Source organism: Amphiura filiformis, chromosome 11 (genome assembly GCF_039555335.1).
Source record: "Amphiura filiformis chromosome 11, Afil_fr2py, whole genome shotgun sequence".
Taxonomy (NCBI): domain Eukaryota; kingdom Metazoa; phylum Echinodermata; class Ophiuroidea; order Amphilepidida; family Amphiuridae; genus Amphiura; species Amphiura filiformis.
The window spans coordinates 16,262,251-16,289,056 of NC_092638.1; the positions used below are offsets into that span (position 1 = coordinate 16,262,251).

Genomic DNA, 26,806 nt, shown 5'->3' on the forward strand with positions numbered 1-26,806 from the left:
CTTAAAACCTCGCTTAAGGGATCTGGAATGAGTGTTTTGAGCGTTTCGACAGTATTTTTTGTGAGACATGAGAGCACATCAGACATATCGAATTGCATTCTGAATACGAAGAATGTCTTTCTGATATCAAATAATTTTCATTTTTTGAAATTCACGATGTAATACAAATTTTATGACAAATTATTAAAATGTGATATTTTAAGTAAATTTTATAAATCTAATGATATATTCTTAAAGTGTATGTAGCTGGGAAAGCCGACGATCAATTGAAAATTTTTACCCGTTCATATTGAAGATATGGATTTTTTTCCCAAAAAAACCTTCTTTTTTTTTGTGATTTGTGAAAAAATCCATATCTTCAATACGAAAGGTTAAAATTTTCAATTGATCGTCGGCTTTTCATCCCACCTACATACACTTTAAGTATAAATCATCAGATTTATAAAGTTTACTTCGAGTACTGTTAAATATCAAAAATATAAATTTTAATCATTTGTCATAAAATGTGTATTACATTGCGAATTTCAAAAAGTCTAAATTATTTGATATCAGAAGGCAATTCTTCGTATTCAGAATGCAATTCGACATGTCTGATGTGCTCTAGTGTACCACAATAAAATACTGTCCAAACGTTTATACCCCATCCATTAAAACGCTCCCGATATAGACCTTTGTGATATGTTTTGTATTTACACAGCCGTGACGTTAGTCACGGCTGTGTCTTTTTTCTTACAGGTTCTTCTTCTTCTTTCTTTCTGTCAACCATTACATTTGCTCTAGCACTCAAACGCTTACATCGATTTTGACCTAACTTGGTCACAATGATCATTGACCGTGCCCCTACATGTCACATGAAACTTGTGGGGTCAAAGGTCATGCAGGGGTCACAGGGTCAAAAACGTGATTTCAACTAAAATGCATCTTCTCCCACAACTTACGTTGGACAGTGACCCCACTTGCACACATGCATTGTTATTACCCAGTGTCTATGTGGTGTACACAGATTTGGGGTCAAAGGTCATTAAGGGGTCACTTCCGGTATAAAACGAAAAACCTTCACACATTTTTATTAGCTAAGTAAAACATAGCACAGTAACGGTATGTTCACATATGATCTGCAGTCACCCAATGTATATGTGGTATTTTTTTTATTTGGGGTCAAAGCTCATTAAGGGGTCACTTCCGGTATAAAAAGAAATACCTTTAAAATGCATCTTCTTCCACAAATTATGTGGGACAGAGACACCACTTGCACACATGCATTGTTGTCACCCAGAGTATATGGGGTGTACACAGATTTGGGGTCAAAGGTCATTAAGGGGTCACTTCCGGTATAAAACGAAATACCTTCAAAAAATTTTATTAGCTAAGTAAAACATGGGACAGTAACGGTATGTTGACACATGATCTGCAGTCACCCAATGTATGTGTGGTATTTTTTTATTTTGGGTCAAATCTCATTAAGGGGTCACTTCCGGTATAAAATGAAATACCTTTAAAATGCATCTTCTTCCACAGATTATGTAGGACAGTGACGCCACTTGCACACATGCATTGCTATTACCCAGTGTCTATGGGGTGTACACATATTTGGGGTCAAAGTTCATTTAGGGGTTACTTCCGGTATAAAACGAAAAACCTTCAAAAATTTTTATTTGCTAAGAAAAACATAGGACAGTAACGAGTATGTTCACACATGAATTGTGGTTACCCAATTCATATGTGGTATTTTTTTATTTGGGGTCAAATGTCATTAAGGGGTCACTTCCGGTCTGAGACGAAAACCTTCAAAATGCCCCTTCTGCCACAAATAACATGGCAAAGTGATGCCACGTGCACACATACATTGACATTAGCCAATGTCTATGGGGTTTTCATATATTTTGGGGTCAAAGGTCATTAAGGGTAACAACACGGCTGTGTTCGTGGTCTTGGACCACAGCTAAGTCTAGTTCTTGTTCTTTCTTTCTTTCTGTCAACCATTACATTTGCTCTAGCACTCACACGCTTACATCGATTTTGACCTAACTTGGTCACAATAATCATTGACCGTGCCCCTACATGTCATATGAAACTTGCGGGGTCAAAGGTCACGCAGGGGTCACAGGGGTCAAAAACGTGATTTCAACTAAAAATGCATCTTCTCCTACAACTTACGGCGGACAGCAACCCCACTTGCACACATGTATTGCTATTACCCAGTGTCTATGTGGTGTACACAGATTTGGGGTCAAAGGTCATTAAGGGGTCACTTCCGGTATAAAACGAAAAACATTCAAAAATTTTTATTAGCTAAATAAAACATAGCACAGTAACGCTATGTTCACATATGATCTGCAGTCACCCAATGTATATGTGGTATTTTTTTATTTGGGGTCAAAGCTCATTAAGGGGTCACTTCCGGTATAAAAAGAAATACCTTTAAAATGCATCTTCTTCCACAAATTATGTGGGACAGAGACGCCACTTGCACACATGCATTTTTATTACCCAGTGTCTATGGGGTGTACACAGATTTGGGGTCAAATGTCATTAAGGGGTCACTTCCGGTATAAAACGAAATACCTTCAAAAAATTTTATTAGCTAAGTAAAACATGGGACAGTAACGGTATGTTCACACATGATCTGCAGTCACCCAATGTATATGTGGTATTTTTTATTTGGGGTCAAATCTCATTAAGGGTCACTTCCGGTATAAAACGAAATACCTTTAAAATGCATCTTCTTCCACAGATTCTGTAGGACAGAGACGCCACTTGCACACATGCATTGTTATTACCCAGTGTCTATGGGGTGTACACATATTTGGGGTCAAATCTCATTAAGGGGTCACTTCCGGTATAAAACGAAAACCTTCAAAATGCCCTTCTGCCACAAATAACATGGCAAAGTAATGCCAAGTGCACGCATACATTGACATTAGCCAATGCCTATGGGGTTTTCATATATTTTGGGGTCAAAGGTCAGTAAGGGGTCACAACACGGCTGTGTTCGTGGTCTTAGACCACAGCTAAGTCTAGTTCTCTTTCTGTCATCATGGTCATTGTCTGTGAGCTTCTGTGTAAACTTTAATTTTGTTGTAATAGACTGGCATCCAGACATTTTCACCTGTATTAAGCGTTCCAATATAGGGTCTACTAGTATCTTGTACTAAACTTAGCGGGAAACTTGGTTTCAATAATTTGGTACTTACTTAACTTGTAAAGGTTTGTTATTTCCAACTTATTTAAGTTTAAAGCCTTTGTAAAGTTTTCGTTAGTTGTATCTAACGTTAGCAGGATCATCCGAGTGTTGGGATGTTCTTATTATGGACATTGTATATACTTTACGATTATTTGTTCGATATATAATTAATTGGTTAAAAAGTTAAAAATCTTTCTTTTTGTCCTTCATACTGATAAAAAAGATGGTAGCAAATTTTATTAATAAACATCTCAAAAAAAGTAACCAAGCCCCCTTAAATAATGACCATTATTCAAAAACGGGCGATTGTATTACAAATCTGTCAAATACGTTGGAAGCAGAATTTATTTCTGCACATTTTGACGCCTCGTTTGTAGCAATTGACTAAAAGCTACTAAATATTGACGTCACAGTGTACATTTCAATCAATGTACCCAAGATTTGAAAGTTGCAGTAAATTAAAGTTGCAGTAAATTGTATTGATTTAGTATTCTGTATAATGGAAGGAAATCTGTGTAATGACATCTGAGCGTTTTTGTATTGTATGTAAACGTAATTGCAACTTTCAAATCTGGACCTCACTACATTAAATTGACCGGTGTTTTATTGTTTTCAGAGCTATCGTATCAGATGAGGTTCCAAAATGCGCAGGAATAAATTCCGCTTCCAACGCATTTTACAGATTTGTAATACAATAGCCCCCTTTTGAATAACGGCCATTATTTAAGGGGGGTTAGTTACTTTGTTTGAGATGTTTATGACATAAACATGAGCATTTACGGACCTAAAACGAGATGTACAATTGAAAACACTATCTCAACAACGGGTGAACTTGACATGGCAGGACAAAAATAACTTATTATGGCGGACTCCAGAATGCGAACAGATACCGCAACTGCAGGGGATGCGCGACGGGGGGATGTCTGAGGGGTGTGTGTCCCCTCTGAAGTGAGAAACTTTTGCAAAATGAAGACCTAATTGAAGCCATTTGGTGGACCATTTTGGTGGAACAATTAAAGATTTTGCAAGGTATTTTTAAGATCTGCTTTAATATTATGGAAGTTATTGTAAATTGGCAGAATTCACTATAATTATGATCATGACCCCACTTGACGCTTGCCAACAATTCCCCCAACATGTTTCTACTCCCTTTTTAGGCATCGAAACGGTGCCCAAATATCTGTGCCAAAACTCACCCACCCCCCTTTTGCCCTATTAACAAATCTTTGGCTCCTCCTTTTAAACCTCCCCCACCCCCCTTTATGGTATGCCAAAGAATCTTTGCACCCCTATAATTCACCATCCCAGGGTACACATAATTATTGCACCACCGTTAAACCTATGATTTACTAGTCTTAGGTTGCACATGATATATTGCCCAAATTCTAAAACAAAGTATTATATCCAAGGAACAGAAAGGATTTTTTTTAATCTTATTTTATTTGCTTCGTTTGATTTCATCACATTATATATTTCATTGCATCACATTATATACTTGTCTATTTCTATCTTTACTAATTACTACATATTAATTTAAGCTTTCTGATTCTTAATTCAGAATGTACCCAGCAAACACCGGCAAAACGTTTTACAGAAAACGGATGTCGTATTATATAAAGGGTATAAAAACGTTTTAATAACATTCAAAAAACATTTTTGAAATTTGATGCAAAACATTCTAAGCAGAATGTTATTAAAGTGTTGACAAAATATTTTGCAAAAATGTTTGCCCGACATTTAAATGTTTAAAATTAAAACGTTTTGAAGACACGTTTTAAGAACATTTTTGTGTTTGCTGGTAGCACACTAATCAAATCTGCATATTCATATTTCCCGTAACGATATTTACTAATTGACCTATTAATTAATTAATAATACTTTAATATTATTAAATTTTCCTGCATAATAATAGCCAAAAATAAAATCTGCTTCTGTGGTTTTATTAATTTTAACATTGTATTGTTGCAAAATTATTTTGTAAACTTCACTCCGACATATCTTTTAGGAAAAAAGAAAAGTTCACTATAGTCTACTTCGTTGCAAATTTCACATACCGTATGTATGTTACTATTTTTTCTTTTCCTATTTTGTGAAGGAAGAGTTTTGTTACATTAATATCACTGATTGTTTTCCAATTTAATGTCATAAATCGAGGATTTCTCACTACATGCATCATTTTTCCACATTTTGCTCCAATTGAATTACAAGTTTTTAAATTTCTTTCCTAAAGGTCTTGACATATTGGTTTAGTCGATGTACTTGATATCACAGCTTTCCTATTGTGAGGTACAATTCCCCCATCGGCTGGTGTCGACAGCCCGGTCGGGAGCTGTCGAGGTATACGAGATCAAATTATGATATACAATTTCTGAGAATGAAACCATTGGAACAAAATTAGTACCCTCGCTTTTCTCTATTCAATGGTAACTTTGCTCAAGTTCTTTAAGGATCCGTCGACGAAATGAGAGTTAATATTGTATACAAACACTGGCTGATGAACGAAAGACCCCAGTTTGGTCAGGCGGCGGATGACATGATCGAGCCGGCAACTTGTGAAATCGCCCGGCCGTATGGCATTTTCCAATATACTCGGTTAGTTTTGTGAGGTTCATTATCGAACCCCAACGGTTTTAGCTTGTATTTATATTATTTATCAACATAGGCCTATTTGTTTGTGATATTTCAAGCGTTTTAAAATTTCAAAATAATCCCATTCCATAAATACACGGTTGACGATGAAAATTTACTGAATTTAGAGAATGCAATGCAGCCACCACCTGAGTTTGGTCTTACAAGTCTGACAGTACCTCTTTTGACTTTTTGATAAAATATCTTACCCCTGCTAAGTTGTCCAACTTTTGCTTTCCAAACGGCGTCACTTTCTTTGCTTTATTTAAGGGAGGTGTAATGAGCGTGAACCTGGTTTGGATGTAGAGGAGTGTGCCTGTAACAGACACAGCCACCAGAAAAGGACCAGCTCAGATCGCGCGCCAAATAAGTTTGCAGTCCAGAAGTTGCATTTTTTTCTCAGCCTTGCAAAAAATAGGCAGAGGTGGGAATCGAACCCGGGACCTCCGTGTTGTAAAACCTACTGCGTTACCACTGAGCCAACTGACAATTAGCTATGAGAAGTTTGATAGTAATCCTTGATATTGCTGAATAGAATAAATCAATACTGATAGGTCTATTTATCTAATGTACGATGCTATTCAAATTGGCCTATAAACTAGGAATATAATGTGAAATGACTATCAATCGATCAATTAATCAAGTTGTCAAGTTATCAACAATCAATAATAAACGGACGTAGGCCTATCATGGAATATTACTATTAAACTAGGCCTACTAACTAATATACCAAATAAATAAAATAAATAAATAAGTCAGCAAATAAATAAATAGGTATAGACCTAAATAAATAAATAAATACATAATGCAGAATGCAGTTAGTATTTTAGTTGCAAAATTCCAAACATTCTATTCACACATTCTATTATAATTTTCTGCTATACACGCAAAGGACCTGTGCCTTTAATATGTCCGCGCCTAATCAATAATGAGTCTTTCACCATGCTCACACACCATGTTAAACTATTGTATCCCTGTATAGTATTATCTACTGACCAAGTCCTAACAACCCAATGAAATGGATGCTATAACGTACCCAATCAAGCGAACATATCAAGGTCATATCAGGGCGTTATACAAAGAATGGTCAAAGGTCAACGTTTCCAAAGAAGTATAGTAATAGATGTAGACACAAGCTTTCGTGCGGGAAACATAAACACATAGTCGTCAGTCGTGTGGTTTTTATGAGATTTGATACGGCGCTGAAGTCTATGGCTGTCCCAAAATCAGTACCAGACCCGGTTACCAGACGGCAATGCGTGTGTTGTTACAAGGAATACAAATTCATTTTATAAATAAGTGAACCACATAGAGGAATACGACATCTATCGTGAGCCGATCTGCATTCTGTTGCCTGCAAAAGCCGACGATCAGGTAAAAATTCTAAAAGCAGCGTGACTAGATATTTGCGTTAATTTCATGATACATGTAAAACGCATTGAAAACGCCAAATTGCAGTCATAAAATATATAATATTAGTAAATCACCCAATCGAATGTTAACGTAGGTATGTGGAAAAAAACTGCACTAACACTAACACACTATGTGCCCAAAGAGTTGTCATTGGCATGTCGCTTTTTTAAATATGAATAAAAATATCAAATTTTGGAAAAACGCCCCAAAATTTAAAACAAACACGAACCTTCCAAAATAAATATATATTAGCACTCGGCGGCCCAGTCACTACCTGCCGCTGTGATTTGGGGTAACTCATTGCATCCCCTCTCCAGATACCGGTACTTCAAGGTCGCTCATACCCCGGGGGCACTGAATTTTTTTTTGGTAGGGGTGTGCCACCGCCAGTTTCGAACTTGAGGTCTAAGGAACTGATCGGCCAGCCAAAAAGGAGGGTCTAGGGAACTGATTGGCCGGTCAAAAAGGGGGGTCTTGGGAACTGATTGACTGGCCAAAAAGGGGGTCTTGGGAACTGATCGGCCGCCAAAATCTGAAAAATCTCGGAAACTAAACCCGCAGGCCAAACCAGGGTTCAATTTTGTTGCGTTTTTGCCACAGATTTTTGAAGGAATCGATTTCACTTTGAATTGTGCATTAAATTATTAATCAGGAAAATCATTAATGCAAAATAGGTCTGGTTTGGCCCATTACGATGGAAACCTCAACAAAGCAAAACAGCATTCAAATCAAAATTACTAGACCCTGTAGACCTACAATCTATGCTATTAGCCTACTGATAATTATAGCAGCATTACAAAAGCCCATCATAAAAACAAACCCACAAGAATTATTTTTTTCAGTGCCGAATAGAAAAACATTTAGACTACATTGAACTGTCATGCTTATACCATGAGATGATTAAGTGAAGTGTGCAGAATTTGACAGCCATTCCACTCCCAATTTTACTAGACCAGTAGATCGTAAATTACCTTTTAATTCATTGTTTATGGAGAGCTGCAAGGATGTGTACATAATTATTAAGGTACTTTTCCTCATATTTGGCAATTTTATTCCAAAAAGAGATCTCAAAATCATTTATTTCTAGCTAAATGTTCACCAGCTGGACTCTCGCGATCGGCATTGCTGCAATGTTTATTTATTATCAGTCAACCAGTGTTGCCACTACTAAAGGAGCCCAAAATCCCACCCAAAGTTCACCTTATTCCTTACAATGTGTTTCAATGGGGAAGAAATTAATGGAAAATTCCCTTTGAAGTTTTTGGGCTATTTGGGTCTGCTTTTGGGCTTGAAATAGTAGGACAGAAAACACGTCTCTCAAGATGCCGATGAGAGCGGAAATCGATGATCTGAGGGTCTATGGAACGGCTAGAAAAATTTTGGGGCTTCAGAGCGGGCAAACAATGAATTCAGAGGGTCTAAGGAACGGCTAGTGGCCCTGAAAAAGGGGGTCGCCCCCCCGGCACATCCCCGTATAGCTGGGAAATGTGAGTGCCCCCCCCCCCCCCGGGTCATACCCCAGCCCTTAAACCTGACATTTCTGTAATGGTAAAGGATTAATTTCTACACTTAGTAATGACTTTTCATCCCCCGGTTTCATCCCTCACAAAGATTCCAGTGTCATCAGCAAATTGTGTTAAGTTAACTTCACCTTCGCAATAGTCGATGGGGTAATTCAATACCCCGTATTTGTCTTATCTTACTAGACATAATTTCTGCCGCTCTAATAAATAATAAATGAGATAAATTACAATCTTGTTGAAAAAAAAAAATTGACATCGACCTTTGTGTGATATACAACGTACAGTATTTTTAAACATTTCATTTCAAAAGCTTATATTCTACGTTATAATGTAACCTGATAAACACGAATTCCTGTTAACACAAAACTAAATCGTAAGGCCCAGATACTTTTCAATTAAAATACTTTTCGAAAATTAAATCATAGCCCTACGCTTTTCTACAAATCCTTTTTCTGCATTATCTCAAAACACCTTCAACAAGGCATATGTTCTGCACCACGCTTTCTTTAAATGGTATGTGTTAATTATTCTTGAGGCAAGCGCTTTTGCTGCAATCTTATCATCTATATTTAGTAATGTTATGGGTCCCCAATTATCTACTGTATTAATATGAAGTCCCTCCCTTTGTGAATTAATATAATACTACCTCTTTTATGCGATGCTGATCGTTCACCAGTTTCATATGCTTCATGTAACGAATTTACACTCAATTGTCCTACCATCCTCCAGTGACATTTAAAAATCTGCAACAATTGGCCATTGTTTTAAGAGCGTTTTCACATTCAACATTTCACAACATGTTTTCATAATAAATTTATTTGTTTGCTTGTATTGATTACGGCTTCTCTTTTGTGTGAATTTTCATGTGTCTTTTTAGATGATCGGAGCGAGTGAACCATTTCTGACAACACTCACACTGATAGGGCTTTTCTTTTGTGTGAGTTCTGACGTGTGCTTTGAAATTACCACTTTGTGCAAAGCATTTCTGACAAAACTCACACTGATAGGCCTTCTCGTTGGTGTGATTTTTGATATGCTTCTTAAGGTGTGACTTAGTTGCGAACGATTTCTGACAAAAGTCACATGGAAAGGGTTTCTCTTTGGTGTGAATTCTGATGTGCATTTGGAGATCACACCTTTGTGCAAAACATTTCTGACAATACTCACACTGATAGGGTTTCTCTTTGGTGTGAGTTCTGATGTGGATGTGAAGGTGTGACGTGGTTGCAAACGATTTCTGACAAAAGTCACACGGAAAGGGTTTCTCTTTAGTGTGGGTTCTGATGTGTATTTTCAGATGACTGGAGAGAGTGAACCATTTCTGACAATACTCACACTGATAGGGTTTCTCTTTGGTGTGAGTTCTGATGTGTTGTTTGAGATTGCCATTATGTGTAAAACATTTCTGACAATACTCACACTGATAGGGTTTCTCGTTGGTGTGATTTCTGATATGCAACTGAAGGCTAGACTTCATTACGTACGATTTCTGACAAAAGTCACACGAAAAAGGTTTCTCTTCAGTGTGGATTCTGATGTGTCTTTTGAGATCATAACTTTTTGCAAAACGTTTTTGACAATACTCACACTGATAGGGTTTCTCTTTGGTGTGAGTTCTGACGTGTATTTTTAGAGCACTACTGTGTGCAAAACATTTCTGACAAAACTCACACTGAGGCTTTTGGCTGGTGTGAGTTCCGACGTGTTTTTTGAGAGCACTACTATATGCAAAACATTTCTGACAAAACTCACACTGATAGGGCTTCTGATTTCTGAAAAAGGGTTTCTCTTTTGTGTGAATTTCCATGTGCCTTTTCAGATGATGGGAGCGAGTGAACCATTTCTGACAATATTCACACTGATAGGGTTTCTCTTTAGTGTGAGTTCTGATGTTTGTTTTTAGACCACTACTTTGTGCAAAGCATTTCTGACAAAACTCACACTGATATGGCTTCTCGTTGGTGTGGTTTCTGATATGCACCTTAAGGTGCGACTTAGTTGCGAACGATTTCTGACAAAAGTTACACGGAAAGGGTTTCTCTTTGGTGTGAATTGTGATGTGTGTTTGGAGATCTCTATTCTGTGCAAAACATTTCTGGCAATACACACACTGATAGGGTTTCTCTTTGGTGTGAGTTTTGACGTGTATTTTGAGATTATTACTTTGAGAAAAACTTTTCTGACAAAACTCACACTGATATGGTTTCTCTTTGGTGTGACTTCTGATGTGCATCTGAAGGTGTGACGTAGTTGCAAACGATTTCTGACAAAAGTCACACGGAAAGGGTTTCTCTTTAGTGTGGGTTCTGATGTGTATTTTCAGATGACTGTAGAGAGTGAAACATTTCTGACAATACTCACACTGATAGGGTTTCTCTTTGGTGTGAGTTCTGATGTGTAGTTTGAGATTGCCATTATGTGTAAAACATTTCTGACAAAAGTCACACGAAAAAGGTTTCTCTTCTGTGTGAATTCTGATGTGTCTTTTGAGATCATAACTTTTTGCAAAACATTTCTGACAATACTCGCACTGATTTTTGAAAAAAGGGTTCTCTGTGTGAATTTTCATGTGTCTTTTCAGATGATCGGAGCGTGTGAAGCATTTCTGACAATACTCACACTGATAGGGTTTCTCTTTAGTGTGAGTTCTAACGTGTGCTTTGAAATTACCACTTTGAGCAAAGCATTTCTGACAAAACTCACACTGATAGGGCTTCTCGTTGGTGTGATTGCTTCTGATATGAACCTTAAGGTGTGACTTAGTTGCGAACGATTTCTGACAAAAGTCACACGGAAAGGGTTTCTCTTTGGTGTGAATTCTGATGTGCATTTGGAGATCACATCTTTGTGCAAAACATTTCTGACAATACTCACACTGAAAGTGTTTCTCTTTGGTGTGAGTTCTGATGACGTGTACTTTGAGATTACTACTTTGTGCAAAACTTTTCTGACAAAACTTACAGTGATAGGGCTTCCCGGTGTGAGTTCTGATGTGGATCTGAAGCTGTGACGTAGTTGCAAACGATTTCTGACAAAAGTCACACAAAAAGGGTTTCTCTTTAGTGTGAATTCTAACGTGTGCTTTGAAATTCCCACTTTGTGCAAAGCATTTCTGACAATACTCACACTGATAGGGTTTCTCTTTGGTGTGAATTCTGATGTGTCTTTTGAGATCACTACTATGTGCAAAACATTTCTGACAATATTCACACTGACATGGTTTCAATTTCGTGTGAGTTCCGATGTGTCTGCTATGTATATATTTCATCCTATGTCTCTTAACATGAGCTTTCAATCTGTCAAAAGAAAGAAGGTAGATTCCACAGAATGTACAAGTGAACGGTTTCAGAAGTCTCATTTTCATCCTTTGGAATTATTATTCATTCAATATCAGAAAGTGATAGTTCATTATGCGCACTTAGAATCCATCATGGAAGAGCTACTTCTATAAACTTGTCCATTTATAGTTAAGTACTAGTAGCAGTCAAAACCATCATTCTGTACAGGCTATCAGTTGTACTTTACCAACATATCACGTCCATCAAAAATATCTGAAAAGTTAAGAAAAAAATGTACAATATTACATTTCTATAATTCAAGCAAATCAAAAGGGGATGACCTATGACCTACTTCCGATGACCTTATTGACACGTGATGAATGAATATTACTCATTACATTTTACAAAATATATTAAAGGTCCACCACCACATCTGGAATAATGAGCTATATAATTGAGTTATGTGGCCCAGGGCATATCAGTCCAGACACCACCTAAGTCCAGACAAGTATACAAGTATACAGGAGTGTGATCTACAAGGACAAGGTCGCTGGTCAGTTGACCAGGCCAACGTTTGTTCCTCTTTAAGTCTTATTTTCTGTAATTCTGTTGTAAATGTACGTTATACCGTACTAATAACCTTAACAAGAACATGCCTAATATGGCATATATACATGTACAATTATAGAATACCCTTTGACTCTAAATTTGATACGATTATAACATGAAACATATTACAGGATTATAAACACTTAACGCTTGTTTTTATCCCAGGTTGAAAATAAAACAAATTTCGTATTTCTAAATTTTAAATATACTTATAGTGGCCAGTGCAATAATTGTATATACCCAGAGTGGTGAATTATTTTTGACAGATCGAAAGGGGGGGACAAGCAATTTTTGGCAGGTGGAAGGAGGGGGCAAGCAAGTTTTGGCACAGATGTTTTGGGTACCTTTTCTATATTACGCCCAAAAAGGTGTTGGGAAACATTAGGAACATGTTCAAATGTGCAAACTTTCCTGCTTGTTGCACTCGCATTATATGATAAGACAACTTAATGTTTTCAATTTGGGTTCCCCAATATCTTGCATGTAAAGGGGGGATTTTTTTGGCACGCCAAAAGGAGAGGGGCAAAGGTTTTTTTGCCAGGTCGAAGGGAGGCACTAAGATTTTTTGGCACAGCCAAAGGGGGGCAAGTAATTTTTAGCAGACCATTTTGAGAATTCACCACCCTGGGGGAATGGGGGTACACATAAGGGGCTGTGCAATAATTATGAGCCCTGGGGAGGGTAAAATTAGGGGGCAAGCAATTTTTGGCAAGCCAAGGGGGCAAGCGATTTTTGGCACACATTCTTGGGGCGCCTTTTAAATAAAAGGCTAACCGAAACGCTTAAATATGCAAATTTTCCTGCTCGCTGCGCTCGCAACATGTATATCTATAGACCATTTGTTTGCAAATTGGGATCCAAAAAATTTGGCATGTGCAGGGGGGGGGGCAAAGATTTTTTGGCGGGCCGAGGGGCGATTTTTGCCGAGCTGTTTGGAAATTTCCCCTCCAGGGGACTCATAACTAATTATTGCACAGCCCCTAATTATTGCACCACTCCTTATGCTATTATCTATAACAAGTACCGGTACTTTATTCACCGTAGAAGTGACGTCATAATCGGATTCACTACCATCGAAATAGATGAATACAATTTTTGAATAGATCACCCTGCACTACAAGCAGATTGCACTCATGTCAGCAAACATAGGCCGATGTAAGGAAACTTAGAATCGCTAATTTAAAAACAAGGGAAACAGTTCAAAATTGGTAATTAAGCAGAAACAATTAATTGTGCGATAAATTGAATCTGAAATATCAGGGGTTGAGGTTGGGGTGGTGGCAGTTTAGCACAGGAAAATGTACGTAAGATTTCCAAAGTCTTGGTTTGAATGAAATTGTTCTATCTTTGTAAACCCCTTGTCATGCTCATATAGAGCTTATCAATATCTCATTCTATAGCCAATTACTCAAAGAGTTACTTTAAACTTGATAAATTTTATATTCCACATTTTAAACATTACATTTTGTACCACTAGTTGCACAGCGTCATCTTTGTGTCAAAAATTCGATGTGAGTAGATTCAGACTATTGTCTGTGAGTTTTAAATTCTATAGAGACAGTAAATGTACAAGCTTTTATTGTCCCACATTCAACAACATAATTTTGCCTGGATATTTGAAAGACAACTCATAACTGAATTAATTACATCGCTGAGCTATAGCGCATGATTAGTTTTCAACCAATGAGATACCAATAACACTCGCTCACCGTGAGCGGAGTATAAATTTAGCTTATTTTGTAATTAGCAGCTAATTCTCTCAGCAGCTGGCGGGGCATTTATAGACCGGTTTGTTTACTGCCTACATGTTATACAAAATAATTATGTACCTGGTGTGGATTATGTGGGTTGCCTCTTAATGCACATATGTGGCTGGACGCGGCGAATGAGCCGTAAACTCGGCAAACTTCATTTCGAGCTACAGGTGAAAATATATGCAAATCTCGTATTTTGGCGAAGTTGAGATTTTGCAGATTTGAAACTGATGTTTAAGCTTTCTTAAACACATACAAAGTTTTATTTTAAAGAAATAAGTGGAAATATGAAATAATCTACATTTTCTGAGGCCCATCTGATGAATGGTCATTATGCTTCCCTAACTTTGAACGCGTTTTTCTCGGTTTCGCGTTTTGATTCATGACAACCTATAACAAGCCATAACTTCGCTTCTGATTGTCATATGAAGTTCATTGAGGTGTCATTTTAATCCCTAAAACATGCTCTTTGCAAATATGTAAAAAAGTAAAAATGACCAGAGGGGGACTTTACGGCTTATTCGAGGTGTCCAGGCACATATATGTATGTCAATGGAGACATATATGGTCGAATCCAACGAAAAGTGTACACGGCATGTTCAGGGCCATAACTTAAAAGTATTAATCAATTGGCATTCGTTTTTGTATTGTGTTTATTCGCCTTGATCATACGCTTCGCGCCATATATAATAAGACCCCCTTCTGTGAAAAAACTTAGACACAGAGACCCCAAAACATGCTATTTTTACCCATTTTTTCAAAATATTTCTTAAAATATTTTTAAAAACATCTAAATCAGTTATGAAAAGAAGTCATTGGATTGAATCTAAATTGATTTCCTGAAAGGTGTGTATTCAAAGATTGCCTGTTCAATTTTTCACATATTTGTACATAATTATGAATTTTTTGTGATAATTTTTGAGTGGTATTTTTTACATAAAATACCTACTGAATACAATTTTCATAGCACTAGATATATCTTTAAAAATGGAAATCACTAATAAATGCATAATTGATACAAGCTTTGATATGTCCAATACTGAAATGCATTGCATTCGGACATCTTTATTATTGTGTTTATAGCTGCCAGAAATTCTAAATGGCACAAAGGTAGGTTTGGTAAAAATTATGCATTACCTCCGAATACATGTTAAAAGGTGTGTCATTTCCACAAAGTGAGAGAATAGTAAACAATAGTTAAGCAATAGGTGCAGGGTAGGTAATACACTCTTTATTTCTACCAAGTTTCAATAGCCTGCGTTTAAATATTTCTGAGATGTCAACAATAAAAGCAAGTATTTGTAGGTAAATTTCGGTAACCGAATGTTACCTACGAATACAATTTGACATCATGACAGTATTGTGAAACACCGCCATTCACGCCAATGCCCATATTGGTACATAACGAAGGCCTGTATGTTTGCTATCAAATCATATGTCAATGAAAGAATTCACATACATGCCCACCATGCAAAAGTGAATACGGCTTAATTGTTGAAAAATATGAACTGAAATAGACGACGGTCTGCTCATTTGAAAGAAAAATCAGATTCAAAGAAGATTAGAAGGGGATAAATTAATACTTGGATTTGTCAACTGTCATGTGTGCTTCATTTTAAATGTTTACCGACCTTCTAGTTTCTGAGTAATTTGTGTCCAAATTGATTTATTCGAAGGTAACTTTTGACGTTTTCGCTAAGGTTACCTACGAATACCATGGAAAAAACGACTGTTCTCATTGTCTCATGATCTAGACAACACAGTGATGGACCCTGGTATAAAGCTAATTGTAGTTGCCCTCAAACGAAAGGCCACAAGCGTAACTGACTCCAAGATGGACTTCACAAGTCTGCAATAACGGTTTTAAGCGATTTGTGTGCAATTAAGCAAATTAAAGTCACTTTAGTGCCTTTGTTTCTTACTTCAATCCTCTTTCAACCGCTGTGAACCGACATTATTAATACATGATAGGGTCTAAAGTATCAATAAACGCACATAAAGAAAATAATACATTCAAAGTGCTTTATAAAATGAAGTTTTGATTGCGATATCCACCAAAAGTCTAATTCTTACCTACAAATACTGACTTACGAATACAGCATAATACATGACATGTGTAATGAAGTGTCCCTACCAATGGAAATTAATTGTCAAAAACTTTAAGCGGTACCCCAGGACACTATTATTACCCATACGGATTCATTCAACAATTATTTTTTGTAAAATTGCTGATTAACTACTTGTATATCAAAATGAAGTGGTCAAAATCTTGCTAAAAGCATCAAAATTTTTTTGATCTAAGGTATAGCATTTATTCATTTGGACGTACCATCTGAAAGAGATCTAAAAACTATCATTTTATTAATTCATTACCATAATAGCAAAATTTAAACCTCTAAACTCAATATAGATATTGTTAAATCGCTCATGTTACCTACGAATACCCGGGTTTCTTCACCTTTTCATTGTATAAAGCGTTAGGTGTATGCGTATAATTCCTAATTTTCTTGAATACATATATCCTACTCGTTCTTATACAATGTGTAAATTGATTCATACTCATTTGATAAATAAAATACAGAAACTGACCTAAACTTCATTTTCAAAAATAAACTAGCATATTGACTAAGATCATATTGATCGTGTTATAAAAATAAAAACAAATATTTTCTGGTTGAGCTAGCATTTTCCTGACACCCTGTGGTCTATATTACACTAAAAAAAAGCGTTAATGGGAATATTCCATTTGTTTTAGGTTGATTAGTATTGCGATAGTGAAAGCATCCTAGTGGTATTCAGTAGGTAACATTGGGTTTTGATATCACATTTACTATCACACGTCCTGGATTTATTTTTCAAGATTAGTAATGGCACTTTTGGTTCCTATAAGGCCAATATGTCATCAATCAATGGGCAAAAGGAAAAATTGCGGAGACATTTTTATTTCGGACTTTTATTTTTGGCCCGTGGACACTTTTGGTTGGATTCGACCATATGTGCAAAAGCCCAGGGAGGGCCACTCTTAGCTACTCTGTATAAAAGTTGAAGCATCGGCATGAAAAAAAAGGATTTAGGGTGGTTATGATGGGGTTCTGAAAAACAAAATGCGGATCCGCGTTTAGGGGTCTCTTAGGGTAGTTTTTTTAATTCCTTATTAACGGCTATTTGTGGTGACATATTTATCAAGTTATTCGACACAAAAGCGGTTTCCGTGCGATTTCACAACCAGATAAAAAAATCCAGAGCCGACTCCAACAGTGCCAGGAATATTAAGCTAATTACCAATATCACTGTCACTGAATGACACATACTCATACCGACACATGCAATGTCTATCCTTGTTTAGGGGCAAATTTCAAAGCAATGATTCCTTGCTTATTGCATATTGTTCCTAACATGGGTTGTGAGATTTCATGAAGGGTGGGCGTTTATTGGGGATCAATAATAGTTGTGTACATTTTTACATTAAATGACCAAAATAACACTACCTATTTCGGTTTTAGACGTGTCTGTTTGTAGGAGGAATGGCTTATCATCATGTACACTTTATGGTAAATTTTATTTCAATTTTCATTTTAAAAGAGATTGGGCGATTATTAGGAACAATATGGTATAATGCCTATCCTAATTCCTCGCTTTCAATGTGTCTCCTTTTTTAGGGACAATTTGAAACCAATTACTCACTTTTTTATAGGGTTATTTTATTTGAGTAAAATCCTTATTTAAAATAGGGTTAGTTTGACAAATTTTTGACATTCAAGCTTAAGTGGATGCATGTCAGTTGCTTTGGATTCAGAAGGGGGATCATAGATGTTGGTGACCGGACTCAATTTTTTATGACCCCCCTATCAGGGGTAGCGTTATACCCCCGATCGGGGGTGAATGACCCCATAAATTTAAAAAATATTAATTTTTCACCCTCCATATATTGGGAATGTGCAAGCTCGGGGGTGAACTCTGACCTTCTACTTTTGGACCTACCCCTGACTACACTGCAAAATATTTTGCACCTCCAAGATTTAATTTTCACCCCATGTATTTGGATTTTGGGTCCCCTGGATATATTTATGCAATTTTAACACAAATTGTATGTTTTGATGCACGTTTAAGAGCCAATTTAGGATGTGAGGGCGCTGTTCAGCCTAATAGCTGTTATGTATCCCCCCTACTAAAATATTGGGAATGTGCAAGCTCGGGGGTGAACTCTGACCTTCTACTTTTGGACCTTACTCCTACCCCTGACTACACTGCAAAATATTTTTCACCTCCGAGATTTAATTTTCACCCCATGTATTTGGATTTTCTGCAAGCTCTGGTCTCCGGAGTGAAACACACAGGAAAACAACCCCTGACTTTTGGGCCTTAATGCTACCCCTGCCCCCTATGATGGGCCAATTTTTGTATGACCCCCATCTCAGGTCAAAAAATGTTATGACCCCCTTCCGCCTACACAGACTGCACACACATTTTGATCGTAAGTTAAAAGAATGCGCACACAGCGCACAGCAATATTGAGTCACCAGCCCTTAATAATTCTATAACCCGCTATTTTTGAAGTAAAAAATTATATCCCCCTATTTTTTGTCTAAAAGTTCTATGACCCCCATGAGTATATGCACCCCCCCATTTCTGAAGAAAATGACAGCTCTGTTAGGGTCATTTTTGAAATCACACAGATACTTACAACTTTATACATGAGTGGCCCTTGGGCAAAATCTGCAAAGATTCATCCTTTAATATTCACTGTATCATGATAAATGAATAATTACCGGTATACATTTTCTGCAAGGAAATTGCTAAAGGAAAGTAGGAAACTAATTTTTCCACTTGAAATGAAATATAGTAGGAACTTAAGTTGGGAAAATATTTATGATTAATTAAAATTGTATATGTATATCCTGAATGCGATTACTTTTTTTTTTTTTTTTAGGTGAGACTGATACTTCAAATGTTAACATATCCTGGTACATTGGACAAAATCCTACTTCAGATATTTGTTGATGGGGGTAAAGATCCAATTTGAGAAAAACACATTTGAATTTCAAATTTACATTGCTGTCTATACATTAAATTAATAATTATTTGAACAATTATGCCAAAACAAGCTAGGCATTAATATTCTGAACTCAAAATCCATATGAAGGGTAAAATCGCCTGGCTACAACATATCAAAAATTACTTTTTTTTGACCAATGATAATGATTATGTAACACAATTACACCCCCTTATGTTATGACATACAACCGTCTCTTGTTTGGAGACCTAGCCTCCTACATGTGTAGGCGAGAAGCCCGGGGGGGGGGGGGGGGAATTAATAAAGACCCATATCTAAGGATTTTCCGAAAATAGGGACCCATATATATGGTCGAATCCAACCAAAAGTGTCCATGGGCCAAAAATAAAAGTCGGAAATAAAAATGTCTCCACAATTTTTTCCTTTTGCCCATTGATTGATGACATATTGGCCTTATAGGAACCAAAAGTGCCATTACTAATCTTGAAAAATAAATCCAGGACGTGTGATAGTAAATGTGATATCAAAACCCAATGTTACCTACGAATACCACTAGGATGCTTTCCCTATCGCAATACTAATCAACCTAAAACAAATAGAATATTCCCATTAACGCTTTTTTTCGTGTAATGTAGACCACAGGGTGTCAGGAAAATGCTAGCTCAACCAGAAAATATTTGTTTTTATTTTTATAACGCGATCAATATGATCTTAGTCAATTTATGCTAGTTTATTTTTGAAAATGAAGTTTAGGTCAGTTTCTGTATTTTATTTATCAAATGAGTATGAATCAATTTACACATTGTATAAGAACGAGTAGGATATATGTTTTCAAGAATATTAGGAATTATACGCATACACCTAACGCTTTATACAGGCCCGTACGCAAGGGGGGTGCGGGGGGTGCGACCGCACCTCCCCAAATTTGCAAAAGTATACAAAAAGTCCCAAAATTTAAGAATTTGCGGTAATGAAGCGAGCAAAAAATTATATTTTTACGGTTTTTGGTCCAAAAGGTCCAGATTTTTTGGGAAAAGTCCACTTTTACAAAAATCGCCCCCCATTTGGAAAAAAAGTCCACTTTTTCAAAATCAGCACCCCCAAAAAAAAATCCTGCGTCACGGGCCTGGCTTTATACAATGAAAAGGTGAAGAAACCCGGGTATTCGTAGGTAACATGAGCGATTTAACAATATCTATATTGAGTTTAGAGGTTTAAATTTTGCTATTATGGTAATGAATTAATAAAATGGTAGTTTTTAGATCTCTTTCAGATGGTACGTCCAAATGAATAAATGCTATTACCCTTAGATCAAAATTTTTTGATGCTTTTAGCAAGATTTTGACCACTTCATTTTGATATACAAGTAGTTAATCAGCAATTTTACATAATAAATAATTGTTGAATGAATCCGATATGGGTAATAATAGTGTCCTGGGGTACCGCTTAAAGTTTTTGACAATTAATTTCCATTGGTAGGGACACTTCGTTACACATGTCATGTATTATGTTGTATTCGTAAGTAACATTTCAGTATTTGTAGGTAAGAATTAGACTTTTGGTGGATATCGCAATAATCAAAACTTCATTTTATAAAGCACTTTGAATGTATTATTTTCTTTATATGCGTTTATTGATACTTTAGACCCTATCATGTATTAATAATGTCGGTTCACAGCGGTTGAAAGAGGATTGAAGTAAGAAACAAAGGCACTAAAGTGACTTTAATTTGCTTAATTGCACACAAATCGCTTAAAACCGTTATTGCAGACTTGTGAAGTCCATCTTGGAGTCAGTTACGTCTTGTGTCCTTTCGTTTGAGGGCAACTACAATTAGCTTTATACCACGGTACATCACTGTGTTGTCTAGATCATGAGACAATGAGAACAGTCGTTTTTTTCCATGGTTTTCGTAGGTAACCTTAGCGAAAACGTCAAAAGTTACCTTCGAATAAATCAATTTGGACACAAATTACTCAGAAACCAGAAGGTCGGTAAACATTTAAAATGAAGCACACATGACAGTTGACAAATCCAAGTATTTATCCCTTCTAATCTTCTTTGAATCTGATTTTTCTTTCAAATGAGCAGACCGTCGTCTATTTCAGTACATATTTTTCAACAATTAAGCCGTATTCACTTTTGCATGGTGGGCATGTATGTGAATTCGCAACTTTCATTGACATATGATTTGATAGCAAACATACAGGCCTTCTTTATGTACCAATATGGGCATTGGCATGAATGGCGGTATTTCACAATACTGTCATGATGTCAAATTGTATTCGTAGGTAACATTCGGTTACCGAAATTTACCTACGAATACTTGCTTTTATTGTTGACATCTCAGAAATATTTAAACGCAGGCTTTTGAAACTTGGTAGAAATAAAGAGTGTGTTACCCTGCACCTATTGCTTAACTATTGTTTACTATTCTCTCACTTTGTGGAAATGGCACCGCTTTTAACATGTATTCGGGTAATGCATATTTTTACCAAACCTACCTTTGTGCCATTTAGAATTTCTGGCAGCTAAACACAATAATAAAGATGTCCGAATGCAATGCATTTCAGTATTGGACATATCAAAGCTTGTATCAATTGCGCATTTATTAGTTATTTCCATTTTTTAAAGATATATCTAGTGCTATGAAAAATTGTATTCGTAGGTAATGTAAAAAAATACCACTCAAAAAATTATCACAAAAAATTCATAATTATGTACAAATATGTGAAAAATTGAACAGGCAATCTTTGAATACACACCTTTCAGGAAATCAATTTAGATTCAATCCAATGACTTCTTTTCATAACTGATTTAGATGTTTTTAAAAATACTTTAAGAAATATTTTGAAAAATGGGTAAAAATAGCATGTTTTGGGGTCTCTGTGTATAAGTTTTTCATAGAAGTGGGTTTTATTATATATGGTGTGAAGCGTATGATCAAGGCGAATAAACACAATACAAAAACGAATGCCAATTGATTAATACTTTTAAGTTATGGCCCTGAACATGCCGTGTACACTTTTCGTTGGATTTGACCATATATCTATGGATTTCAGCTTGAAAATAGTAAAAGCAACATGTTTTTCATACATTAGCATGGAAAATTTAATGGTCAAGATCTTTTAGCTCTGACTTTGCAACATCACGGTAGTACGCACTTGTCAAAAGTTTATAATTATGTGAGTGGACGCGGCGAATCAGCCGCCGTAAACTCGGCAAATTGTATTCTGAGTTAAAGTGTAAAATGTATGTGAAGGTCATATTCATAGGTATCAATTCGTTGCGACAAGTATCTTATCAAACGCTGTTTAAATCAATCAATAATACTACTGCTGAAGAGGATAATAAGCTTCTACCTATTTCTATAGAATAGTTCTTGTCTTTGTTTGCTTTGGCTAAATCCTGTTCAAATGGTAGATAACAAAGAATTGTATTTTGTCTAGGTATGTATATAATCAACTATGAACAATGAGAGGATATTTCTGAACCTCGCTGACTTGGGGATGATTTGAAATGACCGCCAATTATGACTGTTGGATATTTATTACCAGAATGTCCAGAAATGTAGAAAAAGAGACACATGTAGAACTGATAAAAAATACAATTTTGTCGAAGGAACAGAGTTCAACAAATCATAACACCACTTTTGGATATCGTTTGAAGTCAAATGATATGCCATTTTAAAGCTTATGGTATAAATTTTCTAAACACGAAATAAAACAAAATTGACCGGGGCTGACTTTACGGCTGATTCGCCGCGTCCAGTCACATATTATATTAGGCTAATGGAACTCGATTGTTAGTTTCCTATTGACCTCCCGCATCACCTTTTCAATTTGACCAAAACTTTCATTATTTTTATAAAAAAGTCAATTATCTGAAAATTGAGATGGAACTAATCAAAATTGAAACTCTCAAAATGTCTGACACACCCTGCTGATCATAATCAGCAGTTTTTCTTAGTTGTAGGGGTAGAGGACGTGGTAAATAATGGAAATTTACGGATTACCTCATCATGTTTCTGGTGATTACAAAAATTGCACATTTCTTTTCATTTTAATTAATAAAAAATTCTCAATCTGTTGCAAAATGTCTGTAATGATGATCTAAGCATTAATTCTGTCGGTCCGTGTCACGTCACTTCCGGTTGATGATGTTCGAGTGAAAACAAGTCCCTGATTCGATTTATGGGCTATTTCATTATAAATGACAACATTGAGTCCCAAAAGGGGTCAAAATTCAAACTCATTTATTTCATGCAAATTCATTATCATTTCAAAGTTCAGATGGTGTGTCAATAATTCTCAAAATATTAGAGCGTCAAACCCTCAGGAACCATTAAAAAAATTAAATTGAATTTTTGCTGTGTAAAACATAGCTGCCGTCTGGAGGGACATTTTTTAAACAATTTAATACACAACTTTGAAAGAGTATATGTAACCAACATTGGGTTCATACTTATTCATATTTAGTCTGTAATAATTGTTGTATGTTCCTTTACACTTCAGTGTCTTAAATATGCCAGTTTCAATATAAAACAATTAGTAAATTGATACTAATCCAGATAAATGGTGCAAAATTACTACATATTTTAAGGATAAACTTTATCTTCACATGAAAAATTCATGAAATAGTCATTTTGTCCTGCCCAATAGCTACACTGATGCATAAGTGAGTATTCTAAGCGTCAATCTGTTGTACTAGTCATGGAAAACCTAAAATAAAAGACCCTCCTGTGTCATTTGTTCTGGATAGGACACATTTTTAACACATAATAAAGCATACTTTAACTTTAGAAATAGCTGCATCAATATTATTGCATCAATATTATTGCATAAAAGATCCCCAGCATTTAAAATCCACTACAAACAGGGTTAATATTCTGGTTAAATTAGGAATATTGCAATTTTTAGCTAACCAAGTTCAATGCAGAATAATATCATATGTGTTCTCAACAACTGGACAATAATTTGAACACTAAAGTGGTTTGTAAGCATAATTTGCAATAAAATGCAAAAATTTCTTGTGGGTTTGGCTCTTTGAAATTTTTATTTTTTAGTTTGTTTACCAATTCATGGAAATGACATAATTGTGCTGGAGAGGACATTTGTTAAATTGCAAACAGAATCGTGGATACAGGCTTGCAAAAATGCAACAAATACCAAATCATGTGCCACCTTGGTAGAAGGAAGACCACTCTTCCTCTACAAATTTCACATTCTATGATATAATCCTTCTTATTTCAACAATTAGTAATTAACTTCAGTTCTGGAGAGGACAAATTTTAACGCTGAACTGTGGTATCAAGAACAAGTGGTCTACTGTATGTAAAATAAATGAATTCCTCAATCAGTGCCCTGTCCCATCAATTGGTAATATAACACAGATTATACAGGTAGGGTAAGGGTTTATATTTCCTCTTTAATGTTAACAAAAATGGAGGCATGAATTGGAGAGGACACTCATTTTTTTATTTAACATAAAATGCCAATTTTGCAAGAATCTACTGAATTTTTTAATTTTTTGCACCAATTTTCACCATTCAACTTGCATGATGTTCCACACATATCATATTTTCATTGCAACAAGCACATTGCCATAGAATGTACCTAATTTTTCAAAGAATTAATTCAGAATACATGGGCAAAATGAAATGGGACTCCAAAATTGGGTTAAAATGTACCTTTTGGCAATTTTTTTATATTTTAAATAGACAGAATTCTGTAAAAATGCTCATGTAGCTTGTAGTTTGTGGCATACTTAGAATTAAGTTAATAACACTGCATTATCACCCTAATTATATCAACCAGATATGATAAAAGCCATTTTTGTGAACGTGTCATTTATAATGAAATAGCCCTTTTGTTGATGATTTCTGTCATTGGTGTAATGTAAATTACGATCGCAAATAGTCAGTGGAATCAAACAACCGTTTCTAAGTCTTCAGAGTGAAAGAAACTTACTTGATTTACCGTTTATATACTGACAAACTTAAAATTAAATTCCATGGTCGAGTGTCGTTTTTCCGAAATTGAACATCACTCCAGCAACATCGCTATGTAGCCTCCTTCACAGCCGGTTTCTGTTGTTCACAACAAACCGTGAGCCACGTGCAGTTTGGGCCCGAGACTAGAGATAGCCCGGATGTCCGACCGACAGAATACCTGTTTTGAAATGGTCTTTCATCAACAATATATACTTTGGTACTGGTGGGGTACCTAAATTTGGAGAAAGCTGTTCATAAAATCATTGATTTTGTTGACATAATGGATAATGAAAAGAGACCGAATAATGAATAATGAGATAGCGACCTCGTCCTTTTTTTCAAACATCCAATCGGAAACTAATAATCGAGTTCCATTGGCCTTATAATGTAAGATAATACGGCGGTAAACATGGTAAATATCATATGTAAACCTGTATTTTATATAGGGGGCTGCTGCATGCTGTGCAATAATTATGAGCCCTGGACCTGGTGGGTGGTTAAAATGGGGGAGAAATTTTTAGCGAGCCGAAAGGGGGGGGAGCAATTTTTGGTATCATGATCATAACATTAACATGGTAAGCCGAGAATGCGGATCATTGTTTTTGATGATATTCGAAATCCTTCAAATTTGGACTTTAAAATAGTAATACTCGTAATCTGAACACTTTAACCTACCTCGCCAATTTGTTACAGCTCAGCATTACCAGTGATACCAGTCACATCATTGTCACATTGAGTTTTTGTGACTAAATTAACGCAAACGTGTACGAAAATGTGAAAATCATTGCATGATCCTTGGTCACACCGGAAATCCCCTTGGTGGTCATTTAACATAGGGCAGACCTTCCTATGAAGTATTTCACAAGGTTGACATCCTACGATCGCGGTTTAAAAAAATGATACGAGAGAAGGGTGCAAGTGCATATTTTATAGGGACCGTTCACAAACACTTGTTCATGTTGGGGGCTGATGCATAAAGGGGGCCCTGAACATTTTGACCCTCCTAAGGGGGGAGGGGCTGAAAAAAATGACCAGAAATGTTCCTGGGAAAATTGAGTTTATACATGTTATATGCTTTTCTATGGGATTGACCCAAAATTTCCATGTCAAAAAAAAAAAGGGGGGCTGAAATTTTAAAGATCTGTTAAGGGGGGGGTGAAAAATTTTCGCGATGAATTTTTTGCATCAGCCCCCCCTAACAAGTGTTTGTGAACGGTATCAAAATTCAATGCAACTCGATTTCCACTGCTTTTGAGTACTGCCGGCCTAGTGTTCATAGGCCTATTGCTTATAAAATACATTAGGCCTATACATTTTATTGTATGCCATTTAGGCCCATTTGGCTTTTAGACAAATGAACTTTTGCGCTGAGATCCCGGGCTGAGATGTTGATCCGTCATCTAAATGGTCA

At 36.1% G+C, this 26,806-nt stretch overlaps 1 protein-coding gene across 1 annotated transcript; it reads right to left on the reverse strand.

Annotated features, from left to right (window-relative positions):
* Positions 1 to 8,835: 8,835 nt before the first annotated feature.
* On the reverse strand, positions 8,836 to 26,315 carry LOC140164432 (uncharacterized). Its single transcript, XM_072187710.1, has 2 exons — positions 26,071 to 26,315; positions 8,836 to 12,299 (listed from the first exon to the last, which is right to left on the reverse strand). Exon 2 carries the CDS (start codon positions 12,110 to 12,112, stop codon positions 9,584 to 9,586), a length of 2,529 nt encoding a protein of 842 aa, XP_072043811.1. The 5' UTR covers positions 12,113 to 12,299; positions 26,071 to 26,315; the 3' UTR covers positions 8,836 to 9,583.
* Positions 26,316 to 26,806: the final 491 nt, after the last annotated feature.